Source organism: Pantherophis guttatus, chromosome 5 (genome assembly GCF_059756535.1).
Source record: "Pantherophis guttatus breed Tessera chromosome 5, ASM5975653v1, whole genome shotgun sequence".
Taxonomy (NCBI): domain Eukaryota; kingdom Metazoa; phylum Chordata; class Lepidosauria; order Squamata; family Colubridae; genus Pantherophis; species Pantherophis guttatus.
In genome coordinates, this window is record NC_142067.1 from 12,922,617 (window position 1) to 12,945,270 (window position 22,654).

At 42.5% G+C, this 22,654-nt stretch overlaps 1 protein-coding gene across 7 annotated transcripts in view; it reads right to left on the reverse strand.

Moving 5' to 3' along the window:
* SLC36A4 (solute carrier family 36 member 4) overlaps positions 1-22,654 on the reverse strand; it is a 58,927-nt gene that overhangs the window by 31,633 nt on the left and 4,640 nt on the right. For 2 of the 7 annotated variants that reach the window (XM_034408512.2, XM_087894598.1), the window contains exons 2-6: positions 10,979-11,096; positions 10,191-10,281; positions 7,700-7,788; positions 5,536-5,631; positions 3,446-3,530 (exon numbers count right to left, since the gene is read on the reverse strand). In XM_034408512.2, coding sequence (XP_034264403.1) covers positions 3,446-3,530; positions 5,536-5,631; positions 7,700-7,788; positions 10,191-10,281; positions 10,979-11,096 — 479 coding nt within the window. Of the gene's footprint in view, positions 1-3,445; positions 3,531-5,535; positions 5,632-7,699; positions 7,789-10,190; positions 10,282-10,978; positions 11,097-16,436; positions 16,709-22,654 lie in introns of those variants that run through there. The other 5 variants (XM_034408541.2, XM_034408550.2, XM_060686204.2 and 2 more) reach the window with 5 other exon arrangements.

Consider the following 22,654-nt stretch of genomic DNA (forward strand, 5'->3'; position numbering starts at 1 on the left):
CTTGGTTCTGAGTAACAGCTACGAATGTTAATATAAAAGAGATTGATCATGATCAATAATTGGTTATCCCGACTAATTTTCTTACATACCGGTACATGTGATTTTTTGCAGGGTGAAGATGCCGTTTTAACAAGAAAATAGAATTACAACCAGCAGCTGAAAGAATTGGGCTCCCCCTACTGTTGAAAATGAGTATCTAGATCAGGTCCCCAATCCCATTTAGATTTTTAGCGAAGCAAGTGGGAAATTCTCATGTTTTGATGCAGTTCCAGTTTTGATGCAGCCACATTCAATTTTTATTTGTTTGCAAAATTCAGTTTGGGTATTTATGTATATGATTTAGAGGCCATGTGACTTTCAATGATTCTAGCCAGCTTATATTCATGTTAATTTATGTTTACGTTTATTTATTCGTATTTCACCTTTATTATTGTTTAGAAATAACTCAACGCATCGAACATAGATAGATACAGATTAACAGAGTTGGAAGGGACCTTGTAGGTCATCTAGTCCAACCCCCCACCCAAACAGACCCTATACCGTTTCTGACAAATGGCAGTCCAATCTCTTCTTGAAAGCTTCCACTGATGAAGCTCCAACTTCTGAAGGCAACTTCTGTTCCATTGGTTGATGGCTCTCACTGTCAGAACATTTCTCCTTATTTCTAGGTTGAATCTCTCCTTCTTCAGTTTCCATCCATTATTCCTTGTCTGGCCTTCAGGTGCTTTGCAAAATAGCTTGACCCCTCTCCTCTCTGTGGCAGCCCCTCAAATATTGGAGCACTGCTATTATGCCTCCCCTGGTCCTTCTCTTCACTAGAAATATCCAACACAGCTTTACAAATGAAAGCCAGCAACCACTACCCTGTATCATAAAAATGTAGAGTTGGAGGGACTACAAGTATCATCTAATCCAGAGTTTTTCAATCTTGGCAACCTATTGTGGCTAGGGGGATTCTGGGAGTTGAAGTCCATGCATCTTAAAGTTGCAAGACCGAAAATCACTGATCTAGTACAACACTCTGCAGTGCACAGGAAACCAGTTATACAATCCAGGAGAGATGGCTGTTCAGACTCTACTAAAATACTCCAACAGATCAAGAACCCACAAACTCCATAAACTGAGCATCCCCCAGAAATTGTTAAGACGACAACTTCATAGCTGGCCATTGCACCTCAATCAACAACTAAAAAGCCACACACAGCCAGGCACCATATAAATACCACACAGAGAATAACCCAAAGCACACAGTCTGCTAGAGAGAAGTTCCCTGAGGATGGGCTCCAGCACGAATCTCAAAACGTGGAAGGCTAAACCTCTGGTCCCAGTGACCAACCTAGATTGGATCTTGCAACATTATTGGGACATGTATATTTGCCTTTTTTATTATTATTATTTTATTTTATTTTGATTTATATGCCGCCCTTCTCCGGAGACTTAGTCTCCAGTCCCCTAATCATCCTGGTTGCTCTTCTCTGCACTTTTTCTAGAGTCTCAAATCTTTTTTATAGTGTGGTGACCAAAACTGGATGCAGTACTCTAGGTGTGGTCTTACTAAGGCTTTATAGAGTGGTATTAGTACCTCATTTCATCTTGATTGCATCCCTCTGCATTGTTGTTGTTGTTAGTTGCAAAGTCATGTCCGACCCATCGCGAGGCCATGGACAACATTCCTCCAGGTCTTCCTGTCCTCTGCCATCCTCTGGAGTCCATTTAAGCTCACACCTACTGCTTCAGTGACTCCATCCAGCCATCTCGTTCTCTGTCGTCCTCTTCTTCTTTTGCCCTCAACCTTCCCAGCATTAGGCTCTTCTCCAGAGAGTTCAACCTTCCTTCTCGTTAGGTGGCCAAAGTATTTGAGTTTCATCTTCAGGATCTGGCCTTCTAAAGAGCAGTCAGGGTTGATCTCCTCTAGGAATGACGGGTTTGATCTCCTTGCAGCCCAAGGGACTCTCAATAGTCTTCTCCAGCATCATAGTTCAAAGGCCTCAATTCTTTGGCGCTCCTGTATTTCTGACTTACTCCAAAAGTTCCAGCTATTTCACCTTCACGGCTTACAAAGCGTTAAGCAATAGCCTTCATACTTTTGTATATTTTATACAAAGTCAGCTTATTGCCCTCACAAACCGGGCCTTCATGTCCCTATAAAGTCTTTCCTTATATTTAAACACAATCTAAGCAGCTGCAGCCTGCATTCATTATTTCTGGGCCCAGCTTCTGTAGCCATAAAGTTCTTGGCTGTCTCATCCAGAGCTTCTCTTTATCTACCTAAGCACAACTATCACATCTGCCCAGAGCTCATTTTCAAATTAAACATTCCAAAATTCTTCCAGTAGGTCCTCGTAGGTTATGTCCTCAAGTCACTGAATTGTTTTTGTTACCTCTTCTGAACTTCCTCAGTCAGTGTCCTTCTGGAAATGGGATGCCCAGAAATAAACATACAGTATACCACAGAAGTGAGTACACTTCCTCACATTTTGTAAATATTTTAAGTGTAACTTTTCATGTGATAACACTGAAGAAATGACACTTGTGTACAATGTAAAGTAGTGACTATACAGCTTGTATAACAGTCTAAATGTGCTGTCCCCTCAAAATTTGGACATTATCACATAGGGGTGTACTCACTTTTGTTGCCACCAGTTTAGACATTAAACTAAATGTGTGTTGCGTTATTTTGAGGGGACAGCACGTTTACACTGTTATACAAGCTGTATACTCATTACTTTACATTGTAGCCAACTGTCATTTCTTCAGTGTTGTCACATGGAAAGATATACTGAAATATTTACAAAATGTGAGGGGGTGTACTCACTTCTGTGATATACTGTAAATATGGTTGAATTAAGAGAACCAATTAACCAAGATGATTAGAGGACTGGAGGCTAAAACATATAAAGAACGATTGCTGGAATCGGGTATGTCTAGTTTGATGAAAAGAAGGACTAGGGGTGACATGATAGCAGTCTTCCAATATTTTAAGGAGCTGCCACAAAGAAGAGGGAGTCAAGCTTATTCTCCAAAGCACCTGAAGGCAGGACAAGAAGCAGTGGGTGGAAACTAATCAAGGAGAGAAGCAATCTAGAACTAAGGAGAAATTTCCTGACAGTTAGAACAATTAATCAGTGGAACAACTTGCCTCCAGAAGTTGTGAATGGTCCAACACTGGAAGTTTTTAAGAAACATTTGCATCACCATTTGTCTGAAGCAGGGGATTGGACTAGAAGACCTCCAAGGTCCCTTCCAACTATGCTAACTAAGGGAACGAATTAGAACCATGATGCATCTTTTAGAAATTTGAGCTACTCCTTTCTAGGAAAGCAAGAAGCTTTTGAAGAGCAGTCAAGGACATTTAGAGGAGAATGCAGTATGAAGAAAAACCACAGATGAGATGAACAGGGGGCAAGAACGTAACACACATCCAAACAACATTTGTTGCACTTACTTGTTTCATATTTTCAGCTAAGAATACAAAATAAACGCTACAAAAGCCCAACTGGGTAACCACAAGGAAGAAGTCAACGACATATCTAGGAAACATAATGAGAGGAAAAATAAGTTTTTAAGTTAGTTGTGTGGCCTTGGCAATGTAGTAAAACAACGATCATGAAAATACATCAAATGCCTCAGAAGAAGGGGGCACACTGAAAAGATAATTCTGTGAAACAGTGCTTACTAATTTGTTTTAATGGCATCTACTGGTTTATATCTCCAGTGGATCCGTTAATACTCCTTTTTAGATGGCCTCGTTTCACCCTGCCTTGGATTAGCAGACTCATCCAGGGTATTCTAACCAAATTGTATTTTGAAGGCATAATTTTAATTGGCATTTTGATTTTCCACTGCTAATGACACTGGACTGTTTTCAGAACATTTCTAGCCTGTTTATTCCTTTATGTAAAACGAATGCAATTGCTTTTTTTTCTCAGATTATCCTACTAGATGAAAAAAAGAGGAATGTGGGAGTACATAATTGTATTTTCCAATTATATGCTCTTCAAAGACTACAAATTACAAATTAACAGAATTGGAGGGGACCTTTAAGGTCATCTAGTCCAACCCCCCACCCAAGGAGGAAACCCTACCAAAAACCATTTCTGACAAATGGCAGTCCAATCTCTTCTTGAAAGTCTCAAGTGATGAAGCTCTCACAACTTCCAAAGGCAACTTCAGTTCCATTGGTTGATTGTTCTCATTATCAGAAAGTTCCTCCTTATTTCTAGGTTGAATCTCTCCTTGTTCAATTTCCATCCATTATTCCTTGTCTGGCCTTCAGGTACTTTGAAAAATAGCTTGACACTTCCCCTCTCTGTGGCAGCCCCTCAAATATTGGAAGACTGCTATCTTCATTTTAAGACTCCCCTGGTCCTTCTCTTCACTAGACTAGCCATGCCCAGTTCCTGCAACTGTTCATCGTATGTTTTATCCTCCAGTCCCCTAATCATCCTGGTTGCTCTTCTCTGCACTTTTTCTAGAGTCTCAATATCCTTTTTTATAGTGTGGTGACCAAAACTGGATCCAGTATTCTAGGTGTGATCTTACTAAGGCTTTATAGAGTGGTATTAATACCTCACTTGATCCTGATTGTATCCCTCTGTTAATGCAACTTAGAATTGCATTGGCTTTTTTGGCTGCCGCTGCAGATTATTGGCTCATATTTAATTGGTTGTCCACCATAATTTCACTGCCAAAACTTTGCAGGGTTGAGGTGATTTAAGTAGCAAAACAGATTTTCATCCTTGGCAAAATTCTTGGGAGATGCAATGGGGCAATGGGATACTGAACATGGCTTGTGGGTTTCCAACTCTATGCTAAGCCACCATGCATATCATCAACTTAATTGTGGCTCGCCGTGATATGTAATTTTTGATTTGTGAACTATGAGTACAGAAGTGGCGAGATTCATGCTTCTTTAATCCACAAATTTAAATAATACACCAGGATTAAACTAAGCCAAATAATGTCTGGTCTTCCCTTTCCCTCACATTCTCAAGATACACTGTGTGAATGATGATTAAGGCTGATTAAATACATCTAACTGGCAATGCTTCTAAGGGTTCTTCTGCTGGTTTTTAATCAGTTTGAATTCATAACTTACTGATTGGGTTTATATGCAGCCATAGGCCATAAGTGGCTCAATAAATCAAGTTTATTCAGCCACTACACAACCGGAACATACCAACTGTTTTCAGAGGGCATTTTGTGTTTATATGTCTAGCCTCAAGGGCTGCAGAGAGGTTGTTTGGTAACAGGGAGAAGCTACAGAACAGGGGGAGGGAAAGGAGAATATATATGGTCTAACTTCTCAACATGACATTGTCCAGTTGTATAAGAATTGCAGCCCTTGGGCCTCCTAAAAGGGCATCATAGATCATTCTGATCATGGCAACGTAGCAGGGATTTTCATTTTCTGACAGACACTGGGGAGATTTTTCTGATCAGACCCACCCATTCTGCTCTCTTATTGCGGAACGCGAAGGCTGCATAATTCTCTGCATTAAAAAATCAGTGAGTCCATGCAGAAACAGTCCTTACCTTCCCCAAGATGATCGTTTCTGTAATAAGTGAAAGGGACACGTTTCCATGGCGTGGCTAAGGGTGTCGCTATACCCTAAGAAAGGTATTTTCAATCTATCAAGAACAAGAAAAGTAATTATTTCTCCTCCAATTGAAAAAAATAAATAAAAGAAAGATCAACTTGTTTGTTCGCTGCTGCAATTTTTCAGAGACTCTGAGTAGCTCACAGGATTGATTTAAAAAGATTAAAAACAAAAATGTAGTAAGAGAGAGAAGTCTGGCTACTCAGGAGTAAGCAGTACCAAGAGGGTGGGGGGGAGGGGCATCACTGGGAAAGTCTCCAAACAGAGCATTCCCCAGCAAGACCCCACCCAGACCCTATTCAAGGCAGAGCAGACAAGTCCCAGAAATAGGTTGCAGATAGTCTTCAAGGGCTGCCCCCTTGTTCACCAAGTTTCAGCATTCCAGATGTAAAGTTACAAGATTATGAGTAAAGTCTCTTGATCCAAGGATGTCTGGTACTGGCACACAAGATGAAATTACACAAAGGGTCTCTTGGCTGTGGCTTTCCATCTGCTGCATTGCAGGAGCCTTAAATGGACCAGAAGGACCTCCAGATTGCAAGTCGGCTCTACCTGGAGAAGAACTATGCCATCCAGAATGATAATCACTCCGTCTTTGAGGGAGATGGACAATTCAAAAATAGGATAGGAGAGGGAGGGAGGGAGGGAGGGAATCTATCATCTAAACACATTTTTGAATTATTCATTTCCCTCAATAAAGGGAGTGGTTATTATTCTGGATGGCATATATTAAGATTCTATATAGAGATAGATAGATAGATAGATAGATAGATAGATAGATAGATGGATGGATGGATGGATGGATGGATGGATGGATGGATGGATGGATGGATGGATAGACAGACCATATAGATAGATATAGATAGATGGATGGATGGATGGATGGATGGATGGATGGATAAATGGATGGACAGACCAGATAGATAGATAGATAGATAGATAGATAGATAGATAGATAGATAGATGGATGGATGGATGGATGGATGGATGGATGATATATCAATAGATTATCTATCCATCTATCTTTCTATCTATCTTTCTATCTATCTATCTGTCTCTATCTATTTATCTATCTATCTGTCATCTATCTATCTATTTATCTATCATCTATCTATCTATCTATCTATCTATCTATCTATCTATCTATCTATCTATCTATCTATCTATCTCTGGGCTCAACTAGCTTCTGAATCCATAAGTACCTGGTAGAATTCAGTCTAAGCCTGTTTCTCCTCTTCCAGATCTCCATGCAGTGGATGGAGTTATATAAACAGGTATCATTAGCATATTGATGATACCTCACCCCAGGCTGCCAGATGACCTCTTCCAATCCATTAAGAGAAAGAGAGTTGTGGAAGATGGATAAAGTTAAGTCATTATGAAAGTGCTCAAGAAAATGCAAGCATCCTCCCGAGAGTAGACGTAGTTTGATAGAAAAATAAAAATAAACAAAGTCCAGAAAAACATTAAAGGCAGTGGTAAAATCCAATTTACTATCGGTTCTGTGGGCATGGCTTGGTGGGCGTGGTGTGGTGTGACGTGGCGGGTGTGGTGTGGCTTGATGGGTGTGGCAGGGGAAGGATATTGCAAAATCTCCATTCCCACCCCATTCTGGGGCCAGCCAGAAGTGGCATTTGCTGGTTCTCCGAACTACTCAAAATTTCCGCTACCAGTTCTCCAGAACCTGCTGGATTTCACCCCTGATTAAAGGGTATAATACTCAAATTTACCATGATGACCAGGAATTCCATGCAAGTGAACAAACTGGAGGGAAGGGGACAGTCTGCTTGGTTTCTATATGAGCAAATCCCAGAGAGAAAAAAACGTTTCCTCTCCTACAGCCAGCACAGAAATATGGCGGACACCCTGATTCCATTAATCCCCATGGTACAGAGCAAAGCAATACAATATAAAAAAAAACAAATCCACAAATCTAACCTGCTAATAGGTTTGTGTTTTTTTTTTTTTCATAGTGGCTGCAAAGAAAGGGTCTATCCTTAAACTTGATGTCCTACATAGAAATATAGGCTGATAATATTTGGCGGGTTGATTTCCAGGGCAGAAGCGACATCGACAAAATAAGATAGCTACATACTAACCTGACAGATAGATACTGGCTGCACCGAACCAAAATGTGCATGCAGTGAACTGATATAATTCCAATGAAAAGAAGACTGATTGGTCCAAGCTGCATGGGAGAAGGAACAAAGATTAGCAACCAATTTACAAAGAGTAATGTGCCTCCCCTTTCTGCAGTGAGGAGCAGGAAACAGATCAGGGTCTCCTGGAAGATTTGCCAAGTAACAGAAAGAATATCCATCTCTGCTAGGCTCTTAAAAATACAAAAGCTTTGGATTTATCTATTTAAATGCTTGCATGTCCGTTCCAATTCAGGATGGGAATAAGTAAACTATAAATCTCGTCCCCTATTCCGCCTCTGTCTTGCTGAGTGACTATAATATTTGATGTATTTTGCATTTCTTGCTCTTCTACAAAGAGCCTTGGTAGTACAGGGGTTTAAGGCACCCTGTTATTAAGCTTATTAAGACCAGCTGCCTGCAATTACTGCAGGGTTCGAATCTCGCCAAGGCTCAAGGTTGACTCAGCCTTCCATCCTTTCAAAGGTAGGTGAAATGAGGACCCAGTTTGTGGGGGCAATAAGCTGACTTTGTATAAATATACAAAAGGATGAAGGCTATTGCTGAGCACATTGTAAACCGCCCTGAGTCTTCGGAGAAGGGCGGCATATAAATCAAATTAAAAAAAAAAAAAATACATTCAAGAAAATAAATTTCGAGCTTGGCCACTATGTGGCATCTCAAATGACAGTGAAGCCTTGATTCTGGACCTCCATATAAAGGACTTTGCACACAACTGACCAACAGTGATTTATGTCATTTGCATCAGAGGTGGGTTTTACATATTTTTACCACTGGTTCGCCCCACGCACGCGTGCCTTCCGCATGTGCGCCTGGCTTCGAAAACATGGCTAAATAGGATGATATAGTGCCGGGGTGGGTGGGCAGGCCCAACTGCAGTCACCACTACCGGTTCGCACGAACCGGCTGAATACTGCCACTGATTTGCATGTTAGCTTTTCGCAATAGCATTTAGACTTACATATTGTCTCATAGTCCTTTACAGCACTCTCTGGGTGGTTTACAATATCAGCAGATTACCCTGCAACAATCTGGGTCCTCATTTTACCGACCTCGGAAGGATGGAAGGCTGTGTTGTGACCCAGGCCGAAGTAAGTAGTAGGAAAATCAATCCGTGAAAAAACAAACAAACTTTATTCGAACAGCTGAGAATTACTTCATTCCCAGCGTCGTTCAACTAAATTAAGGCAAATTCTTCCCAACACATATTCCTCAGTCCTATCGCAAACCTTGGTCCAATTAGGCAAATTGCCAAAGGCCTTTCTTGGCAAACGTTCAGAAGTCACAGATACAAAAACAAATACAAGACGTAGCTTAAGAAGACGACGAAGCTACCAACGTTGTTTTCCGGCAAAGCCCAAATGCCGTTGCTGGTCTGTTTTAAGCCTTATGGGAGGGGCCAATCATCTCTTGGCCCTACTCCCGAGTTGCCCTCTTTGCTTGAGCTGCTCTTGCCTTCTGGCAACTCTTCTCATGCGTGCATTAGGAACAGGCTCCTCCTGTTCCTCTGCCTCACTCCTATCAGTCTTTGGAGGCTCTGGGGTCCGCACCTCACTCCCCGATGGCCCTGGTCCCATCTCTGCCTCTGATGCAGAGCCCTCATCTGGCCCTTCCCCAGCCTCCAGGACTGGCCCATGTTCTTCCTCAGCCTCATCGCTGTCCGACTCTGCTGCCAGCTCTGCAGGGTGCTGGCGGACCACAACAGGATGAGTCAATCTTGAGCTGGTCAGGATCGAACTCCACACTATGGGGAGAATTAGCCTGCAACACAGGTAGTCCTCAATTTACAAATCCCCATTCGGTGTGGGTGGGTGATATGGTGACAATGAGAATCTTTAGAGGGCTCAAACTTAGAATTTTAATTGATTTGGATTATAATGTGTGCTCTGTTTTCACCATCCACAGTTTCAGTAATTAGAAAGACAGCCTTATGAATAAATATTTATTGAATAAGTAAATATTATTTTCCCATAATGATCTATCCCCAATGAAATAAATAAAATCATATTCTGATTTCATATAATGGCCAGGTTCACAGAATATAGAAAGATCCTGGCCAGATTCTTAATAGCAATAGCGGTTAGACTAATATACCGCTTCACAGTGCTTTACAGCCCTCTCTAAGCGGTTTAGAGTCAGCCTGTTGCCCCCAACAATCTGGGTCCTCATTTTACCCACCTCGGAAGGATGGAAGGCCGAGGCGACCTTGAGCCGGTGAGAATCGAACTGGCAAATTGCAGTCAGCTGGCAGTCAGCAGAAGTAGCCTGCAGTACTGCATTCTAACCACTGCACCACCACGGCTCTTAAAATACTGAATCTCCCACCATTCGCCTCATGTGTTATGCGAACCCGGCCATTTTGTGGCAGGCCTCAACAGCCAACTCTCAACAGCTTATTGTCCCCCGTAGCTGGGATCTGACTAAAACTTACCAGAATGCCGGCATTTTTTATTGCAAGAGGGAGGCTCAGAAGACCTGTCCCAATGTTTCCTTTAAGGATGTGAGTGAGCGTTTGAACAAATCTGAAAAATGTAAAGAAAAACACAAAATATCAGGTGTGTGTGAATCATCTAGTCCAGTGATGGTGAACCTTTTTTCCTCAGGTGGCAAAAGTGCACGCAACAGCGTGCACACATGTGCCAACACCCATAATGCAACGTCCCCCCGCAGGCCCCACCCCCTGCCCCAGCGCATGTGTGTGCGACCCCCATTTTGGTGCTAGCAGACCTCCCTGAAGCCTCCTGGAACCAATAACAGGCTGCAGGGAGGGGCATGCTGCACACCCCCCCACACCCCGTTTTTGGTCCCAGGAGGCTTCAGGGAGGTCTGCTAGGACCAGAACGGGGGGGAGGGGGTGCCGCACTCCCCCATGCCCCCTTTTGGTGCTAGCAGGCCTCCCTGAAGCCTCCTGGAACCAAAAATGGGGTGCGGGGGGACAATGCACACCTCCACACCTCCACCCCCCGCGCATGCATGCCCGACCCCACCTCCACCCCCATGCATGTCTCCCAACAGAGACCCAAAAATCAGCTGGCCGGCAGGAAGCACGCGGGCATGCACGGTGGAGCTGATCTGGGCATCGGCTAGCGTGCCCGTAGAGATGGCTCCGTGTGGCACCTGTGGCACGTGTGCCATAGGTTCACTATCACAGATCTAGTTTTATCGAAGTCTTGAAAGGGCTGAGAGGTTATTGTAAATACATGGGAATGGAGTACATACGTAATGCCTTCCTGATCAAGCTGATATTTCTTCTCTGCTGGCAGTAAATCTGCTTCGTTCTCATATTCATCGTCTGAACTCTGGTCTTCTATTAGAGGCTTCATTACTTCCAGGTCTACTTTAAAACAAAACATTCTGTATTACTGAATTATAGTACCTAAGAATATCTTCAGATCGCCATCGGTTTTCTTATTAGAACATTAATACAAGTCATCATTATAAAAATCACTTCCCTGGTTAATTCTGCTTTGAAGTGCTGTTTCCCAATCAAGTTTAATTCCTTTTGTATGAGTGCTGAGGATTCTCCTCTTTTATGTTCCCTTAAAGTTAATGAACAGCTGATTTTGGTTCATAGAGTAACAAATGGAGTGGGAAACATCTATCATTTGCGGGATTTACAACTGAAATCCAAGTGATTTGAGATTCCCTAAATGCTAAAAGGTAGTTTAAGGTATAGTAACGTAATTCTTTATTGAGGAATAGAGTTTGGGTTTGGGGAGGGGTTAGTTATGCCTTTGAATCAGCCTTGATTCCAGGGAAGTGTGGGAAGATGGCTCCCACAGTTTTCTTGGCAACATCTTCAGAAGTGGTTTGCCATTACCTGATTCCTAGGGCTGAGAGAGTGTGTCTGGTTGAAGGTCACCCAACTGACTTTGTGCCTAAGGCAGGACTAGAATTCACCATATCCCAGTTTTTCGCCTGGTGCCTTTAACCATTACACCAAACTAGCATTAAGGAAAGGTTTAGGCAGAATTGTTTGTCAAGATTTGCACATCCAGGTGATACAGGTAGTCCTTTGACTTACGACTCGTTGCTTAACAACTGTTCAAAGTTATGACGGACCTTCCCAGGGCTATTTACAAACTGGTTCTGAAGTTCTGATGGCCAGCCCCTCCCCCTGATCACATGACCACATTTCAGGGATTGAACAATCAGTCCGTATTTACAAACGCTTGCCACATCCTGTGGTCCCATGATCACGATTTACAACATTTTAGCTTGAAAACTAACGTTTGCTTCTGGTTTTCAGCAAAAACTTTCTGAAGCGAGCAATGGGTTCATTGAACAACCGTGGTGTTCACTTAACAACCACTGCAACTCCCCTTTTACGACTTTCATCCCTTAAATAATTCAGGGTAGAGTCGAGGCGACTGGATGGAGCTGAGCGTTTACTGGCCGAATGCCATTCCTGACGCCACGTGGAGTTCGCAGCAGATTTTTTTTTTTTATTTATTTTATTTTTGCGCCCAGGGAGAGAAAAACATCTGCCACTACCTAGGATTGAACTCTCAACCTTCCAAACGGGAGGCAATTAGCTTCACCACTAGGCCACCACGCCGCTCTTAACAACCACTACAACAAAGGTAATAAAATTGGGTCATTCACGTGGTTGACCCACTTCACAACTTAGGGCCATAACAAGTAGGCCAAGTTAGGGTCGTAAGTCAAGGACTATCTGTATTATTTATTTTATACCCACTATAATCAAAACAGATTCTCTGCAGTTTATAGGAAGAGCAACACGAAGCAAAGCGTGTGAATAAAAGCAGCCGCAACTAAAACTAGCAAAATCAATAATACCGAAAAAAAATCAATAATCACAATGAACAATTCTGGGGATGCCATCATTCACCATAACCCTCCAAATTAGCTCATTTTCTAATTTTCAGTCAAGTTTATTTCATAACGTAGCTGCTGCCATCAAAAAGAAGCATGTAATTGATAGAAATGCAGAATTGTTTCATTTTTAAAACTTATTTTGCAGTTCAAAGCAATGGTGATTCTTTACAGAGATGTAGGTATTGGGGAACGGGTGGGAAATCAATTATATAAGCCTGCCTTCACCTTTTTAGGCGTATTAGGGATAGGAAAGAGGAAGAAACAGGAGAAATATCCATGGATTATACTGTATATGTGAGGGTTTTCTTAAATTGAAGATTCCCTCCAAAACCAGATATAGAAGATAATTTATTAATGCAAGAGAAATACAACAGAAGCAGCTAAAAATAAAACTTTTTCCGCCCAAGGAAAAATATTATAAATGCTTTTAATTCATATAGTCCTTGCTTAGCGAACAAAATTAGGATCATCGCTAAGCGACATAGTCAAAAAGTGAGATATCACATAATGCCGAACTTGAGACCTCACATTTTCTGCGGTTATTAAGCAAGTCACCTGCGGTCATTAAGCAAGACATCATGGGACTGCAACTTGTGATTTTACTGCCAGCTTCTCCACTGACTCTGCTTATTGGAAGCCAGCTGTGAAGTTCAAAAATGGCGATCATATGTGGGATGCCGAGGTCCAGATTCAAAGCACCCAAATGATGATCATGTGACATGTTAAGTGCAAGGAATGACCATAACTTTTATCTTTCTGGCACGGTCATAATTTCAAATAGTTGCTAAGCAGAGCAGCCGTTAAGCGAGGACTACTTGCATTTTTTTTAGGGGATTAAAAAATTCCAGAATCAGCAGCATCTGGGTGAGAAGAAGAGTCAAAGTAACAAAAGTAGCATGTCAATGTGTTGCAAAGCCCACCCCTTTCCTAGTATGTGTTTTGCCACATCACATACGTGTCCTGTGGCAACACAAGACTCCATCATAGTGTGAATCTTCTGTACATGCTAACATGGCATTCTAAAAATTAATTCCAATTAGATGAATGGAATGGTAGCCTTGCTATCAGCTGAGACTACAGGTAGTCCTCAAGTTACAACGGTTCATTTAGTGACCGTTTGAAGTTACAACAGCGCTGAAAAAAGCAACTTATGACCGTTTTTCACCGTTACGACCTTTGCAGCATCCCCCATGGTCACATGATTTAATAGTCAAACACTTGGCAACTGGCTCATGTTTCGGACAGTTGCAATGTCCCGGGATCATGTGATTCCCCCTTTGCGACCTTCTGACAAGCAAAGTCAATGGGGAATCCTGATTCACTTAACAACCATGTCACTATCTCCACAACTGCACTGATTCACTTAACAACTGGGACAAGAAAGGTTGTAAAACGGGGCAAATTTCACTTAACAACTGTCTCACTTAGCGACAAAAATCTGGGGCTCAATTTTGGTCGTAAGTCGAGGACTACCTGTGTTCAGGGCTTCAGCGTCAATAACCGCACACATGCAGAAGATGGTCCCTCTAAATTAGTTTGATTAAAGAAAGCCCTTTCTTCCTCATGGTTTCTCCATCTCTGCGGTGCTCTTCCTAGGAAGATTGAGCCAGTGCTACGAGCCAGTGTCCTACATATTTGCAGTTTTTTTAAAAAAAATACCAAATATTTTCCCATATTCTTCAGTTTTAAAGAACATGGATCTGGTTAGAACGCTTTATGACAGATATCTGCTCTGAATCTGTTTCAGTAATTATTAAGAATTTACCTCAAGGGTAAGCAAAACAGTTCACTAAAATAAAATGGCCACTTGTAACATTTCTAGAATCAGTTGGAGAGAAGTGTAGTATATATTTTTATATATATTAACCTCTTCAGAGATAATGCCCATTTAAGTCTCTCTCTAGTGACATTCAATTCTTCTTAACTTATGGACACCTACATGTAATTTCTTAACACCATAAGAAAGTGGGTTTTTTTTTTTAAAAAAAATTCCCATTAGCTTTGTAATTTTGGGCAGAAATATTGTAAAGCGATGCATAAAACGTTCACATTTGTGCACCTATATCCCAGTTACCCTGTTTCCCCCAAAATAAGACATCCCCTGATAATAAGCCCATGAGGCTTTTGAGCGCATAGCAATAAGGCCAAGCACTTATTTCAGGATTCAAAAAAATGTAAGACAGGGTCTTATTTTCGGGGAAACACAGTAGCATCTAGCTTTTTTTTAAAATCTAGCTTTTTTTTAAAAAAAAACACTTTTTGTTTTGCCTTGATTCTTTCTCTTTTAATTCTTTATTAGCTTTGAGTTCTTTTTTTCTTTGGCTCTGCAAAAATCATGATTAAAAAAAACCTCTTTTTTTTTAAAAAAAAAAAGCTTGAGTTCCCCAATTTCTTTACCTCACAAACTCATGACTATGACCTCCGGGAAACTAGGACTTTTATATAACAACCTTATTTAGCATTTTTTTTCAGTTACTTGATTGTTTAGAATTAAGAAAGAAAATGATCCTAAATGAAAAGATTAAAAAAAAAACTCCTAATGATTAAAGGTGCAAAAAGATTATGAGTTTCAATTCTGAAACATCTCGTTTTGAGGGTGTGAACCACTTGAGTATGAAACAGGTTTCCAAGAGCGATGAATCTACATTGAAAATACTGTTTTGCATCCGAAACAGAGTTTCACACACACTAGAAGCAGGCTATTTTTAATTCAAAACAATTCAATCCCAGCTGTTTCTCACAGTCCTAATCCTAGCTGTATACTCCTTATCCTAATCCTTTGCCCTTTATAAAGCTCAATATTCTGAGACATCGGTGAGGAGTTAAAAAAAAAAAAAAGGCAAGATGGTAGTTGTAGCATTGCAATGGAAGGCCTTTCTCTCTTATATACACTGAGTATTACATCAATAGTATAGAGTTTCCTGCTTGAACAGGGGGTTGGACTAGAAGACCTCCAAGGTCCCCTCCAACTCTGTTATTCTGTTAAATGTTACATACCATCTTGTCTTTTTTAAACCCCCTATGGATGCTGGTGCCAACATCTCCTTCAGATCTCCCCGTTATTTTCCCAAGTTATCTCCCCCCAAAACTAAATTAATATAGCATACATAAGTTAACCCTCTGTTTTCTTCACCCCACATCATCCTTCTAGTTCATTTCCTTCTAGACCAGGGGTGTCAAACTCAAGGCCTGTGGGCCGCATCCAGCCCGCGGGGGTGCTTAAATCTGGCCCGCGAGGCCAGCCTGAAAATAGCAAAGGACCAGTGCCCCGTTTTCAGCCTGGATGGCCTCCTGCAGCACTCTGCCAGCCAAAATGGGGCACGGCCAGTGGTGAAATCCAAATTTTTTTACTACCGGTTCTGTGGGCATGGCTTGGGGGGCATGGCAGGGGAAGGATACTGCAAAATCTCCATTCCCATCCCACTCGAGGGGAAGGATACTGCAAAATCCCCATTCCCTCCCCACTCCTGGGGAAGGATATTGCAAAATCTCCATTCCCACCCCACTCTGCGGCCAGCCAGAGGTGGTATTTGCCGGTTCTCCAAACTATTCAAAATTTCCGCTACCGGTTCTCTGAACTGCTCAAAATGTCCGCTACCGGTTCTCCAGAACCTGTCAGAACCTGGTGGATTTCACCCCTGGGCATGGCACTGCCAAGCGCAGGGGCCCCCGTATCCCGTTTTGGCCGGCAGGGTGCTGCAGGAGGCATCCGTCCCATTTCTACCCCCGGCCGGCCCGTGGAGAACTACAATCCTGATCCGCCCCTCGAAGAAATCCAATTTGACACCCCTGTTCTAGACTTAACACATAAACTGGGTTGAGTATTTCTCATCAGCACCTGTGAATATCCCATGTTAAGTGGACAGCTTCTCACCCTAAGGAAAACCCAGAGCCCTACATACAATAGGACCTGGTCACGCAGTGGTGCTTCTATGGTTACCAGCTCTGAATGCAAAAAGTCCTCACCCACTCTAGACAGGGGGCGGGGCTTGATGGAACATGGCGGACAAGGGGGTGGAGCTTGATGGAATCTTCAGGTTACTGGCCACAATCCTGAAAGGAGATTTTTATTGGTTGGCAACTGAGCTGCTCTGCTCCAGAAGACCAAGCCTGTAAAATACAAAAAACGGATATACTCAAGGGGTGGAGTATATAGAAAGGAGGCTCATCCCATCCCTGGATTCTTTCAACAAGCTAAAGCCATAATGTGGCATTTCTGTGCGTTTGGCTTAAACCAGGATCTATGGAGATTCTCAATCATCCAGGTCTGCCGTCTCCAAACTTTCCAGCTTTGCGGACAGGCGGTGGGGGAAGAGAGATAGTGGTTTCACGTGAGTGGCAGGGGAGCACGTGTGTGCACACAACTCCATTTGCACAAGTGGCGGGCATGCTCGTCCACTCACTGTGCACATAAGTGTAGCTGTGCATGTGGTTGCTGCCGCTTCTGCAGCCCAGTTCTGAAAGGGCCATGGCCCAAGGGCCATAGACCCCGATCCGGGTCATGATTGTCCCAAAGATGCTTTTTCCCAAAAATGCAACTGGAATTTCTTGGGTTTTTTTCTTTTGAAAATGTTTCGCTTCTCATCCAAGAAGTTTCTTCAGTTGTTGAGTTCTGAAGGAGCTTCTTGGATGAGAAGCGAAACATTTTCAAAAGGAAAAAAAAGAAAACCAAGAAAATCCTGTTGCCTTTTGGAAAAAGCACCTTTGGGATGGCTTAAACCAGTCTTTCTCAATCTCAGCATTTTTTCAGACATATGGACTTCAACTCCCAGAATTCCCTGGAATTCTATCAACTGGAGTCTATACGTCTTTACAGACCCCTCACATCCTGGACATAAACTGTTTCAATTCCTACCCTCAAAACGACGCTATAGAGCACTGCACACCAGAACAAATAGACACAAAAACAGGTTTTTCCCGAATGCCATCACTCTGCTAAACAAATAATTCCCCCAACACTGTCAAACTATTCACTAAGTCTGCACTACTATTAATCTTCTCATCATTCCCACCACCCATCTCCTTCCACTTATGACTGTATGACTGTAATCTTGTTGCTTGTATTCTTACGATTTACAGTATACTGACTGTTTTCTAATATGATTTGATTGCTTATTTGTACCCTATGACTATCATTGTTGTACCTTATGATTCTTGACGAATGTATCTTTTCTTTTATGTAGATTGAGAGCATATGCACCAAGACAAATTCCTTGTGTGTCCAATCACACTTGGCCAATAAAGAATTCTATGCTATGCTATGCTATGCTATGCTATGCTATGCTATGCTATGCTATGCTATGCTATGCTATTTTTAAAACACTGGCTTAGACAATTGTGTGGGATCTAGAATATAAACCATGATTTGTGGCTCACTATATTGTGCAAAGGCAGCCAATTGTGGTTTAATAAAAATCACATTTAAGCAAACTACGGCTTAACACTTTCAGAGAACATTGACTACTCTGGTCAGCACACAATTTACAAGCTGCTGAAATTCAGGAACTCAAAAGCATCCTTAGCTTACTCATGTTTGGAAAGTTACCTGGACTGCTTTTAAAAAATTATGAAAGTCTTGGGGCAGTGTGTGTGTGTGTGGTCTATAAAAACTTAAATTTGACCAATTTCTTGTTGTTCTTGTAACAACGTAATAAGACAGTGCCCTCCAACTGAAAACCTAAAAAAGGGACACGAAAACAAATGTGCAGCTGGACCAGAGATCTCTACAGAGGATGTCAAAAAACTCAAGTTAACAGCCATAGCCATGTGTTCTCTATTTTAATGCAGTGCCTGAAACCAGCCTCTGCACACATTGTATGTGGATAATTGATTCAGGCAACACATTTTAACTATCTGCAGTCACAGTGGAATTGCACAAGCCACTATAAGTACAGAACTTCTGTTTAGAAACATCACCAGGAGCTGTGCCTGCCTCCCAAGTAATCCTTATCTTAAATTACTTACTTATCAAAGCAATCTTTTATAAAAGGGTTCCAATTAACTTAAACTGGTTCCCTTTTTCAGCTCCCCCACAGCTTTATATTAGATGAAAGAGCATATAAAAATAGATGAGGAGCGGCCTGCTTTCTGATGAACACTTTAGCTATGGTATAAATCAGGGGTGAAATCCAGCAGGTTCTGACAGGTTCTGGAGAACCGGTAGTGGAAATTTTGAGCAGTTCGGAGAATCGGCAAATACCACCTCTGGCTGGCCCCAGAATGGGGTGGGAATGGAGTTTTTTTTTTTTAATTTGATTTATATGCCGCCCTTCTCCGGAGACTCAGGGCGGCTTACAATGCGCTAAGCAATAGCCTTCATTCTTTTGTATATTTATACAAAGTCAGCTTATTGCCCCCACAACTGGGTCCTCAATTTACCTACCTTAGAAAGGATGGAAGGCTGAGTCAACCTTGAGCCTTGGCGAGATTCGAACCTGCAGTAATTGCAGGCAGCTGGTCTTAATAACCAGTTTAATAACAGGGTGCCTTAGACCACTGTACTACCAAGGCTCTTTTGCAATATCCTTCCCCTGCCACGCCCACCAAGCCACACCCACAGAACCAGTAGTAAAAAAATTTGGATTTCACCACTGGTCTAGCTACTTAACCACATAAGCCTATCTATATTGGATGAGATTGCTTCATCTTGCAAAATGACTTCTTTTTTTCAGTCTGTTGTGGTACGTATTTTATTTAAACATCAAGAATCACGAAAACTACTTCATGAAATGCTTCAAGAATTGCTATAAAATCCATCCAATCAGTTCATCTCTGGCGATTCATGCTTTTTAAAATGTTTACTTAGCACAGTATGAAGCCAGCGATTACTGTCTGTATGGTTACAATTTAATGCTCTCCCAACCCAGCCGCCTATTTAAACTGTGCATAAAGCACAAAGGACTCTATAAATGAGGGGTCCCAATGCTTGGGCTGCAGCACACTACAGACACTTCAGAACTTGGCCGTGAAAATGGTGGGTGAGAACGTGCGCGTGCAGCTTCACTGGAGTGAAGAGAGAGAGAGTGGGTGCTCGCGCACAAAGCTCCACCACAGAACCATCCCCACTCCCCCCACACCGGTCCGTCAACCTGGAAAGGTTGGGGACTGCTGCTATAAAGCAAACTATGGTTTAACACAATAGGTCCGTGATGGCGAACCTATGGCACACATGCTGGAAGTGGCATGCATAGCCATCTCTCTGGGCACGCAAGCTGTCGCCCTTTGCTCTTCTGGGTTCCGGCACGCCGGGCAGCTGGTCTTCACACATGCGGGAGCGTTGGAAACTGAAAGAGCAGCCTCCCGGTGTGCATGCACACACCAAGCAGTTGCTATTCCGGTTTCTGGCTCATATACGTGCATGAAGACCAGCTGGCACACCGGAAACCGGAAGATCATCTTCCCAGTGCGCGCATGTGCACCAGGCAGCTGCTCTTCCGGTTCCTGGCATGCGCATGCACACCAGCTAGCACCAGGAACCAGAAGACCAGGTGGCCAGGGCGCATACATGCACCGGAAACCGTAAGAACAGCTGCCCGGTGCGCACATTTGCGCCAGGTGGCTGCTCTTCTGGTTTTCGGCATGCTCACGCACGCTCCTGTTTGGGCACTCAGTGCTGAAAAGTTTCACCAACACTGCAATAAGTCATCTGCATGATAAGTTGTGAGCAAATACATTTCAATAATTTGCTGTTCGCAATAAGAAAAACATGCTTCTACTCATCTTGAAAATTCCACAAACCCATTCTGGATTAGTTTGTTCCAAAAAATCCCCAATCCTTGGACCACCGTCTAGAACAGTGATGGCTAACCTTTTTGCTGTCGCGGGCCAAAAGTGGGGGGAGCACAGGGGGGGTCATGCATGTGCATGCCCACACCCACAATTCAATGCGCCCCACCCCCCCTGCGCATGCATGCACAACCCCCTCTCCGTGCTCCCCGTTTTTCGCCCTCCCCAGGCTCCAGAGGCTTTCTAGGAGTGAAAACAGCCTTCCCCACCCACCTGGAGGCCCTCTGGAGGCCAGAAACGGCCCGTTTGCCAACCTCCGGTGTGCCCGGAAGGCCCGAAAATCAGTTGGCCTGCACGCTCATGCGCGCTGCAGCTGAGCTAGGGCAATTCTCACGTGCCCACAGATATGACTCCACGTGCCATAGGTTCGCCATTACGGTTCTAGAAAGACCAGTCTGCCATTTTTATTTCATAAAAGGGGTATTTATGTCTCTCATGTTGGTTTACTCCTATGGGATGGGGAAAAGCTGTGCTTAGGGGGAAAAGGAATAAACAAGAGTTGCTACTGAGCTTGGTGTCGGGCAGTGTGAGGAAATAACACTGTTGAGGAAATATAATTAGGAGTGTATATTGGCAGCAATCACACAAAGGCATGAAAAACTGAAACAGATGAAATTTCCAGTAGAGAAGGATGACCACAGAGATAGCAGTGGAAAAGTCTGGAAGGACGGAAGATTACACATATTTGACTGTATGTGTCATTTATACAAATTCCCCAACTGGTTCAACAAGTAAACGCAGTTACTAAACCAGTGATAAGGTACTGACCCTTAGTCATCACAACCTGTACGTTTCAACATCGCATCCTTAACAGAATTCGAACACTTCTAAAGACAGATTCTGCAAGGAACGCCTGACCATTTCAGAAATCGACACTGATAATTATTTGATCAAATATATGATTTCCAGTTCTGCTCTCCGCCCCAAGTTTGCTATTACTCCTGGTGGTACTAAAGACTTAGGCTGATAACCTGTATAGATAGATATTCATTTTGTGACTGCTCAAAGTTACAAAGGCATTGAAACAGGTGATTTATAACCGGTCCTCGCACTTACGACTGTTGCAGAATCCTCAGTCGTATGATAAAAATTTTGGGCACTTGGCAGCTGGCATGTATTTAACAATAGCTGCAGTGTCCTGGGGTCATGCGATCACCCCTTGTGACCTTCCCAGCCAGCTTCTGACAAGCAAAGTCAATGGGGGAAAGCTGGATTCCCTTAACTACCCTGTGATTCGCCTAATAGCACTAGCACTTAGACTCATATACCGCTTTACAGTGCTTTACAGCCCTCTCTAAGCGGTTTAGAGTCAGAATCTGAGTCCTCATTTTACCCACCTCGGAAGGATGGAAGGCTGAGTCAACTTGGAGCTAGATGAGATTTGAACTGCCAAATTGCAGGCAGCCGGCAGTCAGCAGAAGTAGCCTGCAGTACTGCACGCTAACCACTGAGCCACCATGCAGTGATTCGTTTAACGATCCTGGCAAAACAGGTTGTAAAATTGAGTGGGACTCACTTAACAACTAGTAGGAGAAACAAGATCCTTGCTTAGCAAAGGAAATTCTGGATCCAATTGTGGTCATAAATCAAGGACTACCTGTACCATACTATTCCCCCATGCTGTTCAGTAGCTACATGAAACGGTTGGGACTTTCATTTGGAGGTTTTGAGTGAGATGCTCTCGTTATGCCAAGTATCTTCTGCTCTTCTGGTGTTTTTTTTTTAAGCATTCAACTCCAAAGAAGCAATCCGGATTGTCAAATGTTGCCTAAATTATATGATGAACTAGATGAGAGAGAACAAAATGAAATGAAACACTGTTGGTTAATGTTTGTGAAGAAGCAATCGGCATGCATATCCAATTTATTCCTATTCTGCTGGTCACGTCAGCAGGTAGCAAACTAAGAACAGAAATTTTCATAAAGCATCTGAACTTGTGATTATAAATCAGGATCTGTATGTTAATAAACCTTAGTTTAAAACTAGCTTATGACCTTGGTTTCTTTGGGAAGAATGAACATTTGCTGCTTTATTAACTTCAACCTGGAGATCTATCTATGTGGCTTCTAAAGATTGATGCTGACTTGAAGGATTAATAATAAATTGATTTCACTAACTGCATATTCATATTTGTTGGAAAAGCGACAGGAATTTTCCAGCTATGGATTTTGCTTCTTTAAATTACAGTGATGTTTGTTATTACAGTGCTTTCCAAGTAAATAATTTATGCTTAATTTGTTAGTAATTAAAATGCAGGCACTTAATTGTTTA